The sequence below is a fragment of the Xiphophorus hellerii genome, chromosome 19 (assembly GCF_003331165.1).
Source record: "Xiphophorus hellerii strain 12219 chromosome 19, Xiphophorus_hellerii-4.1, whole genome shotgun sequence".
In the NCBI taxonomy this organism is placed as follows: Eukaryota; Metazoa; Chordata; class Actinopteri; order Cyprinodontiformes; family Poeciliidae; genus Xiphophorus; species Xiphophorus hellerii.
Window position 1 is genome coordinate 19,983,402 of NC_045690.1, and position 18,369 is coordinate 20,001,770.

The 18,369-nt window shown below is 39.3% G+C and overlaps 1 protein-coding gene across 2 annotated transcripts in view; it reads left to right on the top strand.

The window, feature by feature from the left end:
• LOC116708917 (ephrin-A2-like) overlaps positions 1-18,369 on the top strand; it is a 122,838-nt gene that overhangs the window by 98,557 nt on the left and 5,912 nt on the right. For both annotated transcript variants that reach the window (XM_032547059.1, XM_032547060.1), the window contains exons 2-3: positions 10,182-10,474; positions 17,444-17,509. In XM_032547059.1, coding sequence (XP_032402950.1) covers positions 10,182-10,474; positions 17,444-17,509 — 359 coding nt within the window. The remainder of the gene's footprint in view (positions 1-10,181; positions 10,475-17,443; positions 17,510-18,369) is intronic.

An 18,369-nucleotide genomic window follows, 5' to 3' on the forward strand; every position in this document is an offset into this window, starting at 1 on the left:
CAAGAGCGCTGGCCTTTTTTGAGATAGGATCTTTAAGGTCACAAATAGTCTTTTTTTTTCAATGTAAAGAAAAACAAGCAGTCGGCAGCTGAGCATGTAGCCAAAAGCAGACGATGACTGATTTGATGGCTACAAAACACTGAACATATCCATCAATCATAAGACAATGGCCACCAAAAGAACTTAGGGACTTAACAGACCAGTCTGCCTATAATTTGTAACAGTAGGTAATTGCTGCTTTAGTCCAGTCTCATCACTACAAAAACTCAAATCCTGGCAGCACTGATGGAAAGATCACTGTTGTGCTCCAGTTCTGACCAGCATCATTAGCCTGATATGTGTACTAGGGTAAGCACTCCCATTTCTCCCAACAACTGTGTCACCAAAATACTTTACGCTAGCAAGTTGTGCAGTGATTGTTGTGCACTGCTAAAACATAGCAGTGGTGAATGGAAGCAGATAAAATTCCCAGTTTTTACTTCATCAGTCTGTGGTTTAGTTATGTGAGTTTAACAGCTATTAGAGCAGCTGTCAAAATGTTTTTTCTGTGGAGAACGTCTTAAGATTTTAAAAGTTGGTTTCATGCATGTCCTTTCAGATTAAAGAATCACTTCAGGCTAACGCTAAATACATGCTGTGGATGAAAATACTGAAATCAAAGCTATTTGGAATTGAATAGATTAAATTTTTAGACACTGGGGGAAAAAATAATTCTTGGCTGCAGCTAATTTGCATACATAAATATGCATTTTAGTGACCAACGATTGATTTAACTTTATGAATTGACCCACCAACAACAGCAGATATCTAATGAAGGAGGACAGAGAAAAAATAAAAAAAACTACAGTTAGAAAACACATCTTCTTACGTCAGAAACTTTATGCTCACAAACAAACTTGTGGTTTTATTTGTGAGCAATAGTCTGGCCGGTGATATCACTAGAGCTAACACAATAGCTCTAGCATGAACTTTGACCATGTTGCGCATAAATTGAAGTTTTCTGATTAAAACAATAAACGTATGTTATGTAATCATCCACATGTGTAAATATGGATGATTACACAATAGGTGGTGTATTTTGTTTTAAAGAGATCTGTTTTTAGAATGTTGCATTTTTCAAATTACTTTTAAGCTTTAAAAATCAATGAAAAGGGTGATTTTGATTTGTTTATCTTTTTTTTTTTTACTTTCAGGCTTTTTAGGCTTTCTGGATCTAAAATATGATGATATTTATCCTTTACTGAAAAAAGAACTAAAATAAAATGTGAGAAGCAGAAGTAGGCAAAATGTCTCCCACTAACATATTAAGGCATGTAACTTGTAGTTGACCCAAAAAAAAAATCTACCCAAATCTTATGTGCTCATATGAAAATATAAGATAGTCTTTTAAATAATGTATCAATATATTCATGTAACAACGTGCTATTATGCAATTATTAATGAGTTAGAAGTGGAATTTGTCAGCTGGGGATATTGATTGTTCAAAGCCAAAGTGGCTGGATCCGTGTGCTTTCTCCAACCCAGTTAGGATTTCAGCCACATTAAAGCAAAACAGCAGAAACCAAGATGTCCTCTGCAAAATTATACCAGTTTACATTTAATCTTTCCTCCAATCACTGCAATCTTGCCTTACCCATCATAATCTGGGGATATCAGGCTACGACACAGCATGACTTTGATTGATAACCACAGTTGTGAATGCAAGCTTGCACTTGCGCGCGTTATTTTCCAGCCATGCTAATAATATAACCTTGAGACTAATATCTGTTTGAAAGAATGTTTGTCCAATGAAGACGATCTTTCAAAAGTGTATTTTAAGTATGCAGACAACCACTTTCATCCACTTGACTTTTCTTTTATTTTTTTTTTTACCAAAATCTTTCAAGCATTTAGGCTGACTGAATTTTTTTAGTATTTTTTCCCCCTAAGTCTGACGCGTGAAGGGCACATTAGTGGCAGTGACAGAGAGAGATCAAGTGAAGCCGGAGAAAACAAGAAAGTAATGCATGGGGACGGAGTTAACATAGTGAGGGAGAGAGAAACGGAGAGAATGAAGGGAGAGACGGAGAGAGGGAAAATTCCTTTGATGTGTTAGTAGATCCAGCCTTCTGTTTAGCACGCAGGAGGGCATAGTAAATATCCAATGCTTCTCCAAGCATATGCTTTGATCACGGCCATGCTGAGAGATGATGTTGATGACTGAATACTGGAGAGCAGCCACTACACAGAGATTAACACATAGTTGGTACTGTACATGGAAAAAACAAAGAGGAAAAAATACATATTCAAGCCCGTTTCCACTTTTCGTCTCTCAGTTCCTGTTACAGCGACGTGCTCGACACTTTTAAACAAGCTTGTTTAGTGTTTTGTGATATTCGTTGCCCCTGCGGCTAACCAGGTTTATTAAAAGCAGGCGAGAAGTAAAACGCAAACACCAAATTCTCCAACTGCAGTACAGAGGATGGAATTCCAGTGGAAATGCGAGGAGAATCTGGGACACTGGGAGATTAGGTGCCAATGAAACCACAGTTTACACTCTGACAATGTGAAATGGGACAAATGCAACGAATGCACTGCCATATTCAAAGCTCAATCAAACACATTGTTTGTGAGTGATCCTCCCATTTTTGGATGTTCTGGGTATAAATCACATTCTTATTCTTTTTTTTTTTTTTTAACTGTGCACACTATTGTTGGTCTCAGCGTTCATACAAAGTACAGAAATCAAAACCACATTTTTATTTTTTTACAATTAAAAATATGTTTCATTCCACTCTACTGGAACAGGGACTGTTAATCATCTTAAACAAATCTGACTTTAATATAAGTCAGTCAATCAATCAATCAAATTTTATTTGTACAGCACATTTCTGCAGCAAGGCATTTCAAAGTGCTTTACATCATATCAAACACAGAAACACAATGCAACATGGAATCAACAATCAAAACACGACATTAACTCAGGTTCCATCAATAAATTTGTAATTGATTACGTTTCAAAGTGTGTGTTTCTTTGAAACTTACGTTTCGTAAGTGTGTTATTCTGAAAAAAAAAAAAGATAGGAAGATCAACATGCATAAGACTCATTAAAAACATCCATATGAAATGCTTTTCACTGGAAAGGCATTTTGTTTCAAAACATGAGAAATGCAGATGAAAGACCAAATAAACTGAAAAATATCTGTAAAAAAAAAAAAAAAAAGGAATTGTGACAGTACCAGAGAGGAATTTTTCTCTACTTATCCCATTAAGCAACCATTAATTACATTCATGGATTTAAAGTGTTCAACAACAGCTTACACAGGCTGTGAAATACTCTTTTACGTATTGATGCACCAATATGAAAATTTGAGTCAATATCAATATCCAGTATTAAAATTGCTATTATGGTCAATAATATAAAAATGTTTCTGCCCTTTCAAAGCAACACTGCTGCTTCTCTGCTTCAGCTACCAGCCAAAAATCCTGCACTGCATCACTGTCACATGCGCTAACAAGCACCAAATGGTCACATGAAGACACACATGAAGTGCATTCGCTTAGATGATGAAAAAATAAATGGTCGCAGTAGTTAACATGGAGTCAATCCTCAAACCTTCAAGAAATAACGACTGGTCAATTATTTGTACAGTCTGGCTCATTGGATTTTCTGCATTTTATTAGCCCTGACTAATTTGTTCGAATTTTCACAGGTCCAAAACACACACTTTTGCTCATCAAAAGAAGCTCCTGCTCACCAATTCCTACACGGCTAACACACACGCACACACACACCGAGGATAGCTGTTTGAGAAGTAGCCAGGAAGGAAGTGTGAGTGCTTTCCCATGTCTTTTTTGGCTGGTGCACTGTGTGTGTTTAATTCTGAGTGACACACAGCCTGAGAAGACAAGATGGAGGCTGCGGGACACACAAACCTGCCCTCGCATCAACATGTGCTGTTTAAGATCTCGGAGTGCAGTGGCACAACAGCATTGGGCACACACGCACACACACACACCCCCCCACGCGCACACACACCCGTCCACATGCCGTTTCCCCTCGCCTTGGTGGATTAGGAATGCAGACGGTGTCAAAGCAGCAGGCTAGAGCGCTTAGTGGCTTAATGCGACCTAATGTATCCTGGCACATTAGCCCCCTTTTCGAACCTAGCATCCTCGCTAATCGAGACCCACTTTACCAAGCCACCATTTACCCAGCCATGGTAGCAACACACACACACTTCCTGCTTGTAAATTCAAAACGGCTAATGCAAAATGGTTGTCATCCCTAAAGGTATCATTGGACAATCGATAGGCGAAGAACATTTTCCTCAGATGGAAAACCACAGTTGTCAGAATTAAAACAAAACAGGAACAAAAACTCCTGCTCTATTTGCTCTTCCTCCATCTGGCCTCCACCTTTAATGCAATCTCATTACCCCATGTTTCCGAGTCCGCTCCCTCCCCTCTCTGTCTTTTTCTTCTTCCTTTTCCCCTTTTGTCCTCATTCCAGGCATATTTCCATTTCTCCTCTGCCTGTTTCTTTTGTCTTTTTCCCGTCTGTTCTTTCCTTGAAGTGCTTTTATTCTCATTCTGTGCATCACACTTGCTGCTTCTCTCCATGCCTTTCCCCTTTAGTAGTTAATCAGACTTGATTGGGAGCAGAGAGAGCCGAGAGGAGCTCCCCGGTGGATCAATGTCTCTAAATGATCTGCTCAAGGATCCCTTTAGAAGCGGCGGGCTGTGCTCTGATAGGGCACCGAAGCATGAATGCGCTCATTTCACATCTAACTCACTTCCTGATTTGCCCTCTGGGAGGGAGACAGGCCTGCCATTATAGGGATAATTTGTCCCAAAGCTAAATATCCCGCTAACCAAGAGAGCTTAGGCTAAAATGTCTTTATTCCAAGTAATCAATTACTGCCAAGGTGAGGAGGAAAATGATGAATTTGTTCAAAAGAACTCAATCTTGCGTGTGTGCACGGACCATCTGCGGTGGCGAGATTGCCCCGAAAAAAAAAACAAACCCCGTCTTTGTTTATGCTCATTTGATTGAAGATGCTTTCCCACGTCTCAAATTTGTTGAGCTTCGCGAAACAGGATTTGATAATCTGCCGTAGCTTAAATCCATTTGATGTGGTACATTTGAAATTAAATTGATCTTGTTGCCACGGAGAGAGACGGCGATAATGACAAACACCGGGAGAAGCGGTTGCAGCAGGGGGTGCGCATGTCCACCGAGACATTTGATATTACACTGATTCATTTTAACTTTGTTCAAGATGTTACACAGCACACCGAAGAATGTTTCAAAGTTATTTCACTTTTATGGAGGGTTATTAATGGTAAAAGTACACAAAGTTGGTCAATTCTTCCTAATTTACACAAATCAAAGTTCCAACACAGACAAATTTTGTAAGAAATCCTAATAATTCCTTGAAAATAAATGTATCTGTTTTTTCAGAAGTTTCTAAAAACCTCTAATTAGTAAGCAATGACTTTCTCTTTTGCTGGGTGACATTGTAAATATGACGTGATGCAGATACTTATAACTTTTAGCCATGTTTGTCTTGCCACCAAACACAGTAAATATGATGACAGTCAAATCTTCAAATGTCACAGTTAGAGAACTGCAGCAAAGAATGGCATCTTGGGGACACAGTGTCTCAATAACAACTATAGTTAAATGCTGACTATATGCTAAACAGTTGTTTGGAACAGATGTCATGACAAAGTTAAACTTATGGAGTTTACTAAACTCTCCTGGGATTGTGAACTGGGTGCTTAGGTCAGATGAGGACTTTGTGTAAATGGCTTGTACTTGAGGAGAGTTTTTTCTAGTCCAGAGGACTTCAAAGTGCTTTGAGCTACATTGAGTCATTCTGACAGAAGCAAGGTTCCCAGGCATCAGTGCTTCTGGACCCTCCAATCCAGTGGTTCCCAAAGGGGGGGGCACGGGAAGCGGTATAGATGAATGAAAAAAACACAGTTACACAAAAGTGTTTCACTGTAAAGATGGTTTGTAGTGTGTTTTGTTGCAACCTGAAGGGTGAAATAAACTTCAGTGGAGTTTGAAAACAAAATATGTGTATAGGTTTATGTCTGGTTGAACAATGTGTGTGCCCAGTTGATTTTTTTTTTTTTTTCGTTTTTGGGGGGGATTTTATTGTAATCCAGAGGGGGGCCCAGAAGAAAATCTTTGGGAACTACTGCTCTAATCAACAGCAGTAGGCAAGGCAGGTGAAGTGTCTTGCTCAAGGACTCAAAAACAAATACAAACAGATCAGGATTTCAAACCGGCAACCCACCAATTGGACAAACTCCTACTGCCATTATAACGGTCACCCCTATATGTGTGTCGCTTTTGATGCCCTCACCCTCTGAATCAAACGCATTGTGCTACTTGAGAACAGGGTGTGTTACTCTGGCCGTGAAATTGTCCTCTTTCTTTCTTCCATCTTTAAGTTAAGTTGGTTGAATCAGAGTGTCATTTCCATGCTCTATTAACCAGAAATTAACCAGAAAGTTGGTCAAACTGTCAGTTTCACTTTCAGTTTCAAGCATCTGCATGCTGAGGTGCTTTAACTCACCGTCAACACAGACAGAGCCTCTTCATAGTGTTGCATAAAATAATATTATTGACTCATTGCTACAATATCAGAATATCAGTTGTGTAAACACTGCTTAGCTGTTGACCAAATTAATATATGCCAAAGTGTGAAATGTGTAGGATGGTGATGCTGGAGCCTTTACCAATTAAAGCTTAGCTTCCTGCTCTCATGGAAGGCAAGGCAGACACACAATGGTGTGATGAGGGTATGAGACCGTGGGGTGTTTTTGGCAACAAGCCATCCAGAGGGGTTTGGTGTGATTTTTAAGAGAGACGTATGTGGAAAAGCACATTGTGACGCTGCTTAATACAGTAGGGGATCTATGATGATGAGAACCCTGAAACCCTTGCTCGTGTGTGTCATTGTGATCTTTTTCAAATACCTGTTGACTGCCAGAAAACTGAAAATGGGTCATTATTGGTGATCCAAAATCAACATGGAAATGCTTCACCAGACACTGAATCAACTTTTTTCCTGGCCTTCACAATCTCTAAACCTTAATAAATAATGAACACCTGTAGATTGAACAGAAGGAAGAGGGCATAAGAGAGGACCAAGGACTTTGGATGATAGACAGATTGTGTAGAGAGGAATGGTCAAAGATCAACCTGGGTCCAATCTTGTGAAATTAGAAAAGTTCTGTTGTACTGACAAATGGGTTTTATACAAAGTATTGACAGCATGGGTACCATGAACTATGGTGCAAGTAATTTTGTGAAAACTACTGAGCCTCTTTTGTCCCTACTGACTAACTTTATTAAATTATCCTTCTCTAAAAGTCTCAGTATTACATTAAGCTACTAAAATCAAAGATGAATTTATTTTTAACATTTTCACTTATCTTTAGCATGAGTATCAACAAGCGTGTCAGCATTCATATTTGACAAATATGTCTTGTATTTTCGTACAAAAATTAAACACAACTCAAAGATATTATTTTCAGGGCTTTTAGTCAAAAACATATATATTCATCTTGAAAACCTTTGCCAAAGCATGCAATTAACCTAAGAAAAAGATCAAATGTTACTGTATGGTTCAGAATCAGGCTGTGGTGACGATTAACACCGCTTCCTTGTTTCAATAAAACCCGAGAACCAGCATGAGATGAAGAACAGCCGCAGAAACAACCTCTTACTCAACACGTCAAAACAACGGAGACATCAGTGAAGCTCAGAAAGAGGACAAACTTCAAAGCCACATTTCATTCCTCAGACCAACTCTAATCTCTGGAGGATTCCTGCAGATTCCTCTGAGCACAGATCAGTGACTGAAATGGACTATCAACCCCAAACTGCATCACACACACACAAAAAAAAAAAGCGTCATAAAAGGCAGTACTTTCTTAGGTAACTTTAAAAAATTTTTGTCAAAAAGAAGTTGCTGGTTCACCTCTATGGCCGAGACGAGTTCTGACTCTCACTAGGTTGTCACCGAAGGTTCGATGAATGTGACACGTGATGTTAACACTGTTAAAATATCATATAGAGATATAGGACCAGGTGTCCTTTTCACCCACAACATTTTCCAACGACTTTCTTTTGGAAGGTGATATACTTCCATCTTCAAACGAGTTTCAACCTAAAAAGCGTTTATCTCACCTGCAAAAACCCAAAAATATAATATACTTCTGATATAAGTAGTAAAACATGTTAGTTGTGGCCTGTTTATTTTAGAGTTTATTCCATTGTATTTTTCAAACCCCTTGAATTTTCTGCATTTTGTTGGGTTGGATCCACAAATTTTAATGTTTTTATTTAGATTTTATTTTGCGGACCAACACAAAGTAGAGATTAATAAGAAAATCTCCAAATCAACATCTGAAATGTGTTGTGTGCATTTGTTATGTTTGGATAATAGACTGAAAAGTGTGTTAGTTGTTCAAGCTTGGTATATTGTTTTTACCTAAATCGTTGACCAAAAACGACTCCACAGCTATATTCCTGACCGTTCTGCTTTGTTCCCAGGTCTTCATGATGCTGTATGTTCACTAATGAATACAAATGAACTTCTCCTTAACAATGACATGCTTCTTTGTGTTGGTCTGGCAGACAAACTGCGGTGGTTCTTGCATGAACGGCACTCTGGGTGATTCCCTTTGTCTTTCACCAACCGACCAATCAAAATGCAGGAAATCATATCAAAAGCTGGCACCGCACACAATAAATATGCGGTTGTACTCAGAAACTGCTAAATATGTTGAAGGGGTATGGAAACATTTGTAAGTCTGGGTAATAAAATAATTAATTTCCACAACTTTAATCTGTTAGCAAGAGTTTCACTTCTTTTGCTTCTGAAGTTTAGTTTCCATACTTGCAGCTCTGGCACAAAGTGAAGCACAGAGATAAAGCCTGTTGTCTAGGTGAAACAATGCAGGCGTATATTTCAAAGTTTTGCTAGGTACAGCAAGAAGAGCGGAGGTGTCAAAGAGCTCAGGCATCTTCACATGTGTTTCTGTACCAGCATTTTACATCAGAAGTACTTTGACTTCTGATGTTCTAGATGAAAAAATGTAGAAAGGAAATAACATTTTTATATAGTCTACTGTATGCATGTCGTTATTTACTCGCTTTCACACATATTTCTTTATGCCAACCTCAGTAATCAGCGCGTACTGAAATAACTGAACACCTACTATTCCCAGCTTTGCAGATTTTGGATTAAAATATGTTAACAGCCTACTCTTGAACATCACTTTACCCACTTCTCTCAAGTATCATCCCACCAAGCTCATTTAAGCTCCCTCACTGGGAAAAGACCCTTGAATCAAAGCTTTCACGCCTTTACTTTAGCAAGTTGGTTTCTGTGCATGCTTTAGTGTAGCCAAACTTTTATAAAGTTTTTTAAATACCTACCATACAAAATCTATTTTATGGTCAAAGAACTTGCAGACTTTTTTTTCCTTCTTATTGTTAGGTTTTTAAGCAAAGAGAAATGTCAAATATTTTCAAAAAGAGAATTTGAAATTTCTTTTTAAATTTATAATTGCATATTTATGAAAACTGAACAAATATTATTTGTGATCTAATGACAAAAAATGGGTGCTGTCTCAGTGTCCTTCATTTGTGGAAGTTCTTTACAGATATTAAATAAAGACCAATATTAATAAGAGTCACTATGGTAGGCCTAAAGAGCCACATGTAGCTGCAAGCATTTTTTTTATTTTTTTTATCGAAATTATGCAACATCAGCTGAGTTTATTTAAAGTTACAGATAAATTAATCTCAGGGCATTTTACTTTGGAAAAAAGAAAAGTTTGATCCAATTACACTCAGTCAAATTCTAGTTTAATCAATCTCAGCCCCAGGGAATTTAATTGTCTTCACGTTACACAGTGTGATTACATTAGACGCAAACTCACCCCGGTTCTTTCTGCTGTGCAATCATACAGGAATCCAGTATTAGGTAGAGAGTCAATATTCATAGTTTCTCAGGAAAAGTAGTGCTTTCCTCTTGCGTCTCTCACATAATCGAATTATGTTTCAGCAAACCTCATGATTCCTTCATCCACGTCTTTGGGGTAACACACTTGTCATGTTGAATCACTGAGGTTTTAATCCATAGTTGTTTTTGGGTTTTTTTCTGTTTTGCAGGTTCTGGCACGGCGAGTACAGAGTGGCAGTGAACATCAACGACTATCTAGACATCTACTGTCCTTACTACGAGGGTCCTCCATCCCACGGGCGAATGGAGCGCTACATCCTTTTCATGGTCAACCACGAAGGCTACACTTCCTGCCAGCACAGGATGCGCGGCTTCAAACGCTGGGAGTGCAACCGCCCCAGTGGACCCGACGGGCCCCTGCGCTTCTCAGAGAAGTTCCAGCTCTTCACGCCCTTCTCGCTGGGCTTCGAGTTCAGGCCCGGACACGAGTACTACTACATCTGTAAGCCATCAGCTAACCGTCTCTCATTGTGGATTGTTTTGCACAGCCAATATCTGCATGCTATGCATATGCAAGAGAGCGCGTCTGTTTGGATTTGATCCGTGCTCAACATGCATGTGTAAACAGTATGTAAATATCCAATCAGCCGAAGTTGATAGAGTAACTTTTCAAACATAGACCCCTAAGTTACTCGCATGGCTACAGGCGTGAATAAACACACCTCTCTCCTCCCCCTCACTCTTTTTATATCTTGATATATCTCTCAGCGTGTCTCGATATCATAAGTGGTGTGCTCAGCAAAGTGGTAAAAATGTCACCAGGGGTACTTTGTAATCATTTTTATATTAGCTGTATTGATGTTTCTCCTCACTTCAACAAGTGATGTATTAGTGGCACAAATGAGCTTTGCTCCCCTCGAGAATGTTTTTCTGAATCAAATTAAAGCGCTATCATTCCTCCAAGCTCACGCGGGACAGGCAGAAGCTCGGGTGTACTCGTAAACACCTTTTTCTCTTTTTCACCAGCTCGCTGTGCCAGATGGGTTCACTATACATGTCCCACATGCAAACTATTAAGAGGAATATTAGTTACAGATCATTCAACATTTCATATTAGAAATTACGTTGTAAAGCTTTTTTTTTTTTTTGATGTATAGGTGAGAGGAAACGCTTTACACAAAAAATTGGTGAGAAACAAAAAAAAATGATCAGACAAGGTTAGGATGTCATTGAAACTTTTGATTAAACTGTGCTGTTGTTTTCTGAGTAAGTGCGCTCCAAATTGGAGCCAACAGCAGAATGAGCAAGATGTGTCCCGATCAGACGTTTTTTTTTTTATCCCTCGTATCAGTTTTACTTAACATTAGTCGTTTATTGATTTTGAGACTCAATCTATTGGGTGCAGTTTACTAAAGGGGCAGCTAACATTAGCATATACATGTAGTTTCTCTGATTTGATATCATTGGTAGGTAAAAGATAATTTTGTCATTTATTAATTAGCTCTTTATCTCCTCTATTGTCTGATCAAATGAAATGGCAGGTGAGGTCATGTGACACAGAGAGACAGCGAAAGAGAGACTACAGTCTCTCTTTCCCTGTAAATATAGTTGGGAAGCATGAAAAAGCTAATCTTAGACCGCTGATGGAAAACCCAGGCTGCACAATGTGAAGAAAACATGAAACAGATCAATCGTTGATTAACTGGCCTTTACAAACCATCTGGTTGGAAATGTTTAAAACCTCAGAATTTCACACAACTCAGAGTGGAAGTTGTTCCTGAATGATGAACACTCAAAGTGAGTTTTTTTGGTATAAGTGAGATGAAGAACACAGAAATGTGGCAAAGTAAAGAAACAGAAAGCCCATTTTTCTTTATAACATGTCGAGACCGGGAGAGAGTAAGACTCTGAGGAGATAACAAGAAGGGTGAAAATTTTACATTAAGCCTCTTCTTTTGTTATACAACAGAGCTATTTTGTTAAGTTTATACGGACAAGCTTTTAAACTCGCTTGAATTTGAAAATGTTGGCAGCCTTTCATAAATTCTTGGATTTTAGGGAAGGAATTACATTCTCTAAAATGCACACCAGGAAACTGCTGTTTTAATAAAGCTAGCCACGCTGATAACTTCTTTTTTTCTTTTTTTTAACAAAAACTACTTGAGTGCCATCAGTGACAATCCACTGCATGACACCATTTCTTCACAGGCGGCAGAAAAACCGACCCTGATCTTTTATAGCGGGAGATTATGTATTTGAGCCATGACTTATAACAGGATGAAGGTCCGGAGCCACAGGTTTCTGTTCGGCCTGAGAGTGGGACAGGTTTCTCTGCCCTTGGACATGGTTCTCATGTTACATCAATATTGCCTCGGTTCTGAGAGTGCTTTCAGAAAAGAAGGAAAAAAAAAACCCCACTGATGGACAGTGTCTAAGGCTTTGATTCACTCCTTCCCTGCTGTTCTGCATTCATATTTTACTTGTCATGCAGAAGCAGTTTTTGTTTTTGGCAGTTCAATAAAATAAGCGAAAAACAATCACAAAGCAATAAAAAAAGCTGTGTCCCTGTGTGAAAATAATAATCTAAATCTAAATATTTCTAATATTTGCGAGTATGGTATTTGAGTTGTCAACACTACAAAGGCACAGCAGGCAACAGTCGGCAAGCTAAAGAGGCGCAGATAACAAGTCGTGCTGCTATTTTCCCAGTCAGCACACACTCACTCACACACACATTGTTTTTCATCTTACGTTAAGACACTTTGGGCCCCTCCAGACTTGTATAGTTGCTGACTTTGGTATTGTGTCTCTGGAACCCCTTGGGCTTGTGTGCATCCAGATGACTGGAGTGCTTGTGATTATCTTTCGCTACGTGTGTGTAGGGGGGGTTGTCCGGGGTGGGCTTGACTTGGGGGTCAGCTATCAAACAATCGTGAGTCTGTGAAAGGCCACGTCCGTCATCTTGATTGACAGCACCGGCGCTCAATTTTCATTTCTCTCTGTCTCTGATCGGAGCAAACCAGCAGCCTCGAACTCACGCGCTGGTCGTGGAACTGCTGCCCATGACGACTTTAAGCAGCTGACCTTTCTGATGAACCAGTGTTTGTGTGCGTTTTCTCCTCACTGGCTTGTGAAACATGTTGAGTGTTGATGGTGATTTTTGGCCAAGGCCTGCCAGAGCGTCCTTGGGTGTGTTTGTGTGTGTGTATATATGTATATGCAGGCAGGACGTGTGTGCGTGTGTGTTTTGTCATGTGCTTGACATGTTGACAGGTCAGTTCCACCCCACACTTGCTTTTCCCAGCTGCCATCTGATGGGGTTGAGTGGTTTTCAATGGGTTTTCAGGATAGATCGGATTGCGGATGTGCTGGGAAACAGAGGTGCTGGGATAGTTGATAAAACAAGGAAAAGGGCAAAGGTGAAACCGAAAGGGAGGGTGCATAAGGAAGAGAAGGAAAAGAAAAGTTCCAGGATGTAGCAGATTTCCCAAAACAGTCAAAAGAGGAAAAACAGCCTGGTTATTTTCAGCATGTAAGGGTTGGGAATGTAGCAACAGTTACGTCAAGGGTAAAGGAGGTGAAAGACAGAAGGATGAACGAAGGGAGGAGTTGATGACAGACAGGGAGGGAGCAAAGGGCAAAGGAAGGGTCACATTTATTTCCTGTGCTCTGTGGATCCAGATGATGGTCCACTGTGAGGTCACCATGGTTTCTGGATATGCAGACCTCCTCACGGGGGGAAAAAAACAATAGTTCTTCTCCCACATTTGTGCAGCACGCATTCCTGCACACGCACGTGTGTGCGGGCGGCGCGGCCGTGTGCACGGCGACATGCGTGAGTGGTCAAACTCTGGCCACCATCTCCTCTGAGGTCTCCAGCTCTATTTCACATCAGAGTGAGGTGGGACTAAAAACCCTGATTCAATTTCATCCACTATACTTTGAAGTTTGAATCACTGGAACTTTTTTCCCTTTTTTTTTTTTTTTTTGCATTTCTTCCCCTTCTTTTCAGGAGGTAGAAGTATAAAGTCCAGATCACTCAGCGGCACTGTGGTTAACACTGTCACCTCACAGCAAGTGGGGACTTGCATCTGCTGGGATTTTGCATGGATTTCCTTTCCAATTCCAAAGACATTCAAGTCAGGTCGATTTGAGAGGCAGCTATTTCCCCTAGGTGTGAATGTGAGTGTGACTGAATCCCATTGGGCAGGCTGATCCATTACAGAGTTGTTTACATTGCTCAGTGTGTTTATAGAATTTCACAAGCTCAGGAACATTGGTTCAGGAGCGCTTTAAAGGACCTGAAATAACAACCTCAGCCATATGAAAGACTTACTGCATCAAAAAGACTGCATGAATAAATACATAAATTCCACAATTTGACAGATTTTTAATGGTTAGTTTAATCAGAAGTGTGTCATTCGGGATGTATTTCTGATTTAATTATGAAAAATAGCCAAATAACATGACTGCTAACGTTAGACACTGATGCGGTTTTCTGACGATGACTTGCAGGTTGTCATTTATCACATTACAAACACAAACTTCAGTGGATTTTACAGAGATGTTATATGATGCATCAACACAAAGTAGTGTATAACTTTGAAAAGGAAAGAAAGGGATACATGTTTGTCAAGATTTCCAAATTAAAACTGGAAGAATCTGCCAAGCATTTGCATTTACCTCCCTTTACTCTGATTCCACCAAATAAAACCAAGTGCAGCTGCCTTCAAATGTCATCTAATACTGAGTGTAATTTATTCCCTCTGTAAATCCAGCTCTTCTGGTTCCTCCGTCTCAGGAGGACGAATCTGTCAACAGAACAGCTTTTTGTCTCACAAATCTGGTTTTGACAAAAAGAGTAGTTACCTGCAGGCAGAATACGTTGAGTGTTGGAAAATTAACACCGGACCAAAAAAAGTGAGTCTGCTGAACATTAGAGACTGATTAGGAGCTCAGAAACAGAAGCTATCTTTTTTCCATATTTATCCAGACCTGAGAAATTCAACTTGTATAGGTTTGACAAAAGAATACAAAGAAAATATATATATATAATTTTAAAACTGTAAAAAAAAAAAATTCTTTAGCTATTTAAATATAAGAAATTAGACATTTTGAGAAACTTTAGTCCTTTGTTGAGAAAATATACAGTCAAAGTAGCTCTTTGTGTTGATAGTCTAACATGCAGATGAAGTCAATTTTGTGCTGCTGCTACACAGAGCTAAACAAAAATAGGAGTATGAGTGTTAAAACGGAAACATGGAAACATTTGGGACGTTTTACCCTTTCTTCTAATTAGTTTATGTAAAACATTGGCTTTTAAAACAGCTGCAGCACTAGTTTAAAAAATGGTGAGTGGCCATGATTAAACATAAAAATAATAAGAAAAAAATATAGTAAATTCAAAGCTGAAGGTCAGTTTAAGTAAATAAATAAAGATGAGAGGGTCCGTTATTACTTTGAAAATGTTTAACTTTTAATTTTTCTCTAGCAAATCCATGACATAGAGTGCGAGGGTTAAGTAAGTCGTGATGGGATAACCTAGCAGGCAATTTGAATAATTGTAAAACTGCTTGAGAGGAAGCGCCACTAAATTATGCCGAGAGAAAGGAGGGATGCATTTAACAGGCCCGCATTACTCAGCTGGAGTTATTTGTTATTTCTGATTGAAGCCAAAAGGCCAACGCCAATAAACTTTCTATATATTCTATAAACTCACATCATCACCCTGAATACACAGTTTTTACATGGAAAATAGCAGAATATCTGTCTAGAACACCTAGTTTCTGTCTTTTCGTTGCACACATTTTTAGATCTTTAATGAAACTTCAAATTAAAAAGTCAGAGTCCTTGCCAAGAAAGCGTTGTTAAATCAAGATTTGGCCATGTTCGGTATCCAAAAATCTGATTTTGCAATTGCAAAATGCAATTTATTGTGGATTTTCTTAAATTCACACAGGGGCAAATGCCCCATAAAGGGTCAATTACAAATATACGCCCACAGTGACATTTGGTTAAATGTTCCTTAGCAAGTTACACCGCTCTGTGTTTTTATTTAGCTTGCTACCATTAGTCTCTTCATCTTTTGTGCTGAGTTTCCTAGTTCTTATTATATTACTCTGTGCATTTTGGTTTAAATTCTTAGTTCTTTTGGTTCATTAGATCCTCTCTGTTTCCATTTAGCTTCTCCTATCTCCAGTATTCAGCCTTCCCTCAGATCTCTTCTCAGATTCTCACCCAGCAGCTGTATTTAAGGCTCTTTTTCTCACTGCTGGATTCTATTCACGCGTTTGCCCTGGTTCCTTTGTTGATGTTTCTGCAAGTTTTCTCATTCTGAAATCCTTCGATCCAACCTCCAACATGCATTAGCTGAAGATCTACTGTCATCTGCTGTCACGGTTCTATGGTGTTTGGGTTTCATCTGTTTGTATTTTGATTATTTCCTTATTTTCTTCAGCCTTTATGTGCTGTGTCTAATCCCTCCTCTGTAATTAGTTCCTTGTTCTCTTGATTAACCCTGAGTGTACATATTTTCTCACCTGTGTCATTGTTCGATCCTGGGTTCTTGTGTTCATGCATGCGCTGACTGCGTTTGTGTGTTCCTAGTTTTCCCTGAGTCCTGAATAGGTGTTTTTGGACTGCCTTTGTTAAATTATTTTTCAGATTGTAGCTGAAAATGTCTTGTTGCACTTTGGGTCCTCCTCAAAATCAACAAATCATGACATATGGGTCCCTGGGTGGGTAGAGTGGCTAAAAATTGTACTAAAGTAAGAGTAGCACTACAACATTCTTTTACACAAGTAAAAGTAAAAAGTATATTTCCCAGAAAGGTAAGAGTAAAACCACATTTGGTAAAAAGTTTACTCAGTTACTAAGTAGCGAATCTTAATATCTGATTTAATATTCTAAAACGTCTTCATGCAGTTTTCTGGCATTTTAAAGACCAGAAAATAACATTAGAACAACAAAGCTTGTATGTAAATAAGTATTAAGGTGTGTGTCTGTTTCTTGCATATTTTTGATTAAAATATGTTTGTCCTGGAAAAGGGTATCCAGCAATCTTACTCAATTTTGCTCAAGTACGAGTATAGTAGTACATGAGCGTATTAAATGCAAAGGTTATTGGATCTTATTCTGTGCACTTGCCTTATTTTTGAAGTTTAGATGTGTCCAGCTACCCGGAGGCAACCAATTGAGTCCATGCAGTGACCATATATTAACCCCTAATTTACACTGCTTGCGTCTCCACCGCAGTAATTATGCACCCATTATAGTCAATGACAGGGTTTGCACTCCCTCCGCACGCAAGCGCAGCACCTCCACATCACCTCCAACATGCAAAACTTAATGACACCTGGCCCAAAAAAAAGCACTAAAACACCATCAGTTGGATGCTTCCTGTATTTAATCAGTTACACCAATGCTTCAATCTCTAAACTGATCACATTTTCCAATCTCTCTCTGTTTACAGCGTCTCCTCACCCAAACCATGTGGGCCGGGCATGTCTAAAGCTGAAGGTGTATGTCAGACCTCCAGGTAAGTCACGCTATAACTAAACACACACGCACACACACACCCCTACGCAAGCGCACGCACGCAAAGGTCCAGATTGCCTATCAAAGTAAAATTAGAAGAGAATAAGAGGTCTGATGGAATGCCCTGGCAACATTCTCTGCTCTGATTCAAAGACCAGCCAGGCAACACTTTGACACCTTCAGACACAAAACACACACTCTGACAACACACGCCTTCACACGTAGGCGTGTACACAAGAGTGTATGCGAGAGGCCGCGCGCACGCAAACACACGTATTTGGAAACAGACGTGGAGATACGTGTGCATGTGCACAGGCACAAAGTAGCATACGCACCTCACATCAAATCACTTCGCATCACGCTGGGTGTGAGGGAGACCTTCTGTCCTTGTAAAAAGATCACAGAGCCAGCTGAAAAGTGCTTTCTATAAACGGTGACCAACCCTCAGCGTGACTCTGCATACTGGATTTCCTCAGAAGATTCGAGACAGGACTCCATCCAGTCAACACCTTTGCTTTGCAAAAGTTTTTATATTCCTCGGCAAGGCAAACATTTATGCAGTTTTGTGGAATTTTATGTGCTAGACCAACACGAAGTGATGCAGTGGTGTACAAACTTTTTGTCCTCAGGGCCAAAATTGTCAAGTTGAAAATGCTTGTGGGTCTTCTTTTCTCTTTTTCTTTTTTTATTTATGTGACATTTATTACTTTTTCTGCTCAAATAATAAACTAAAACATGCAAGATTTTATTGACACAAACAAAATGACTGGATTTTGCTTAGTTGCGCAACACAAAAAGTGTCAGGCTTTTTTTTTTGTTTTACTTTTTGGGGACGGGTGGGTGGATTAGATTGTTTCCTTA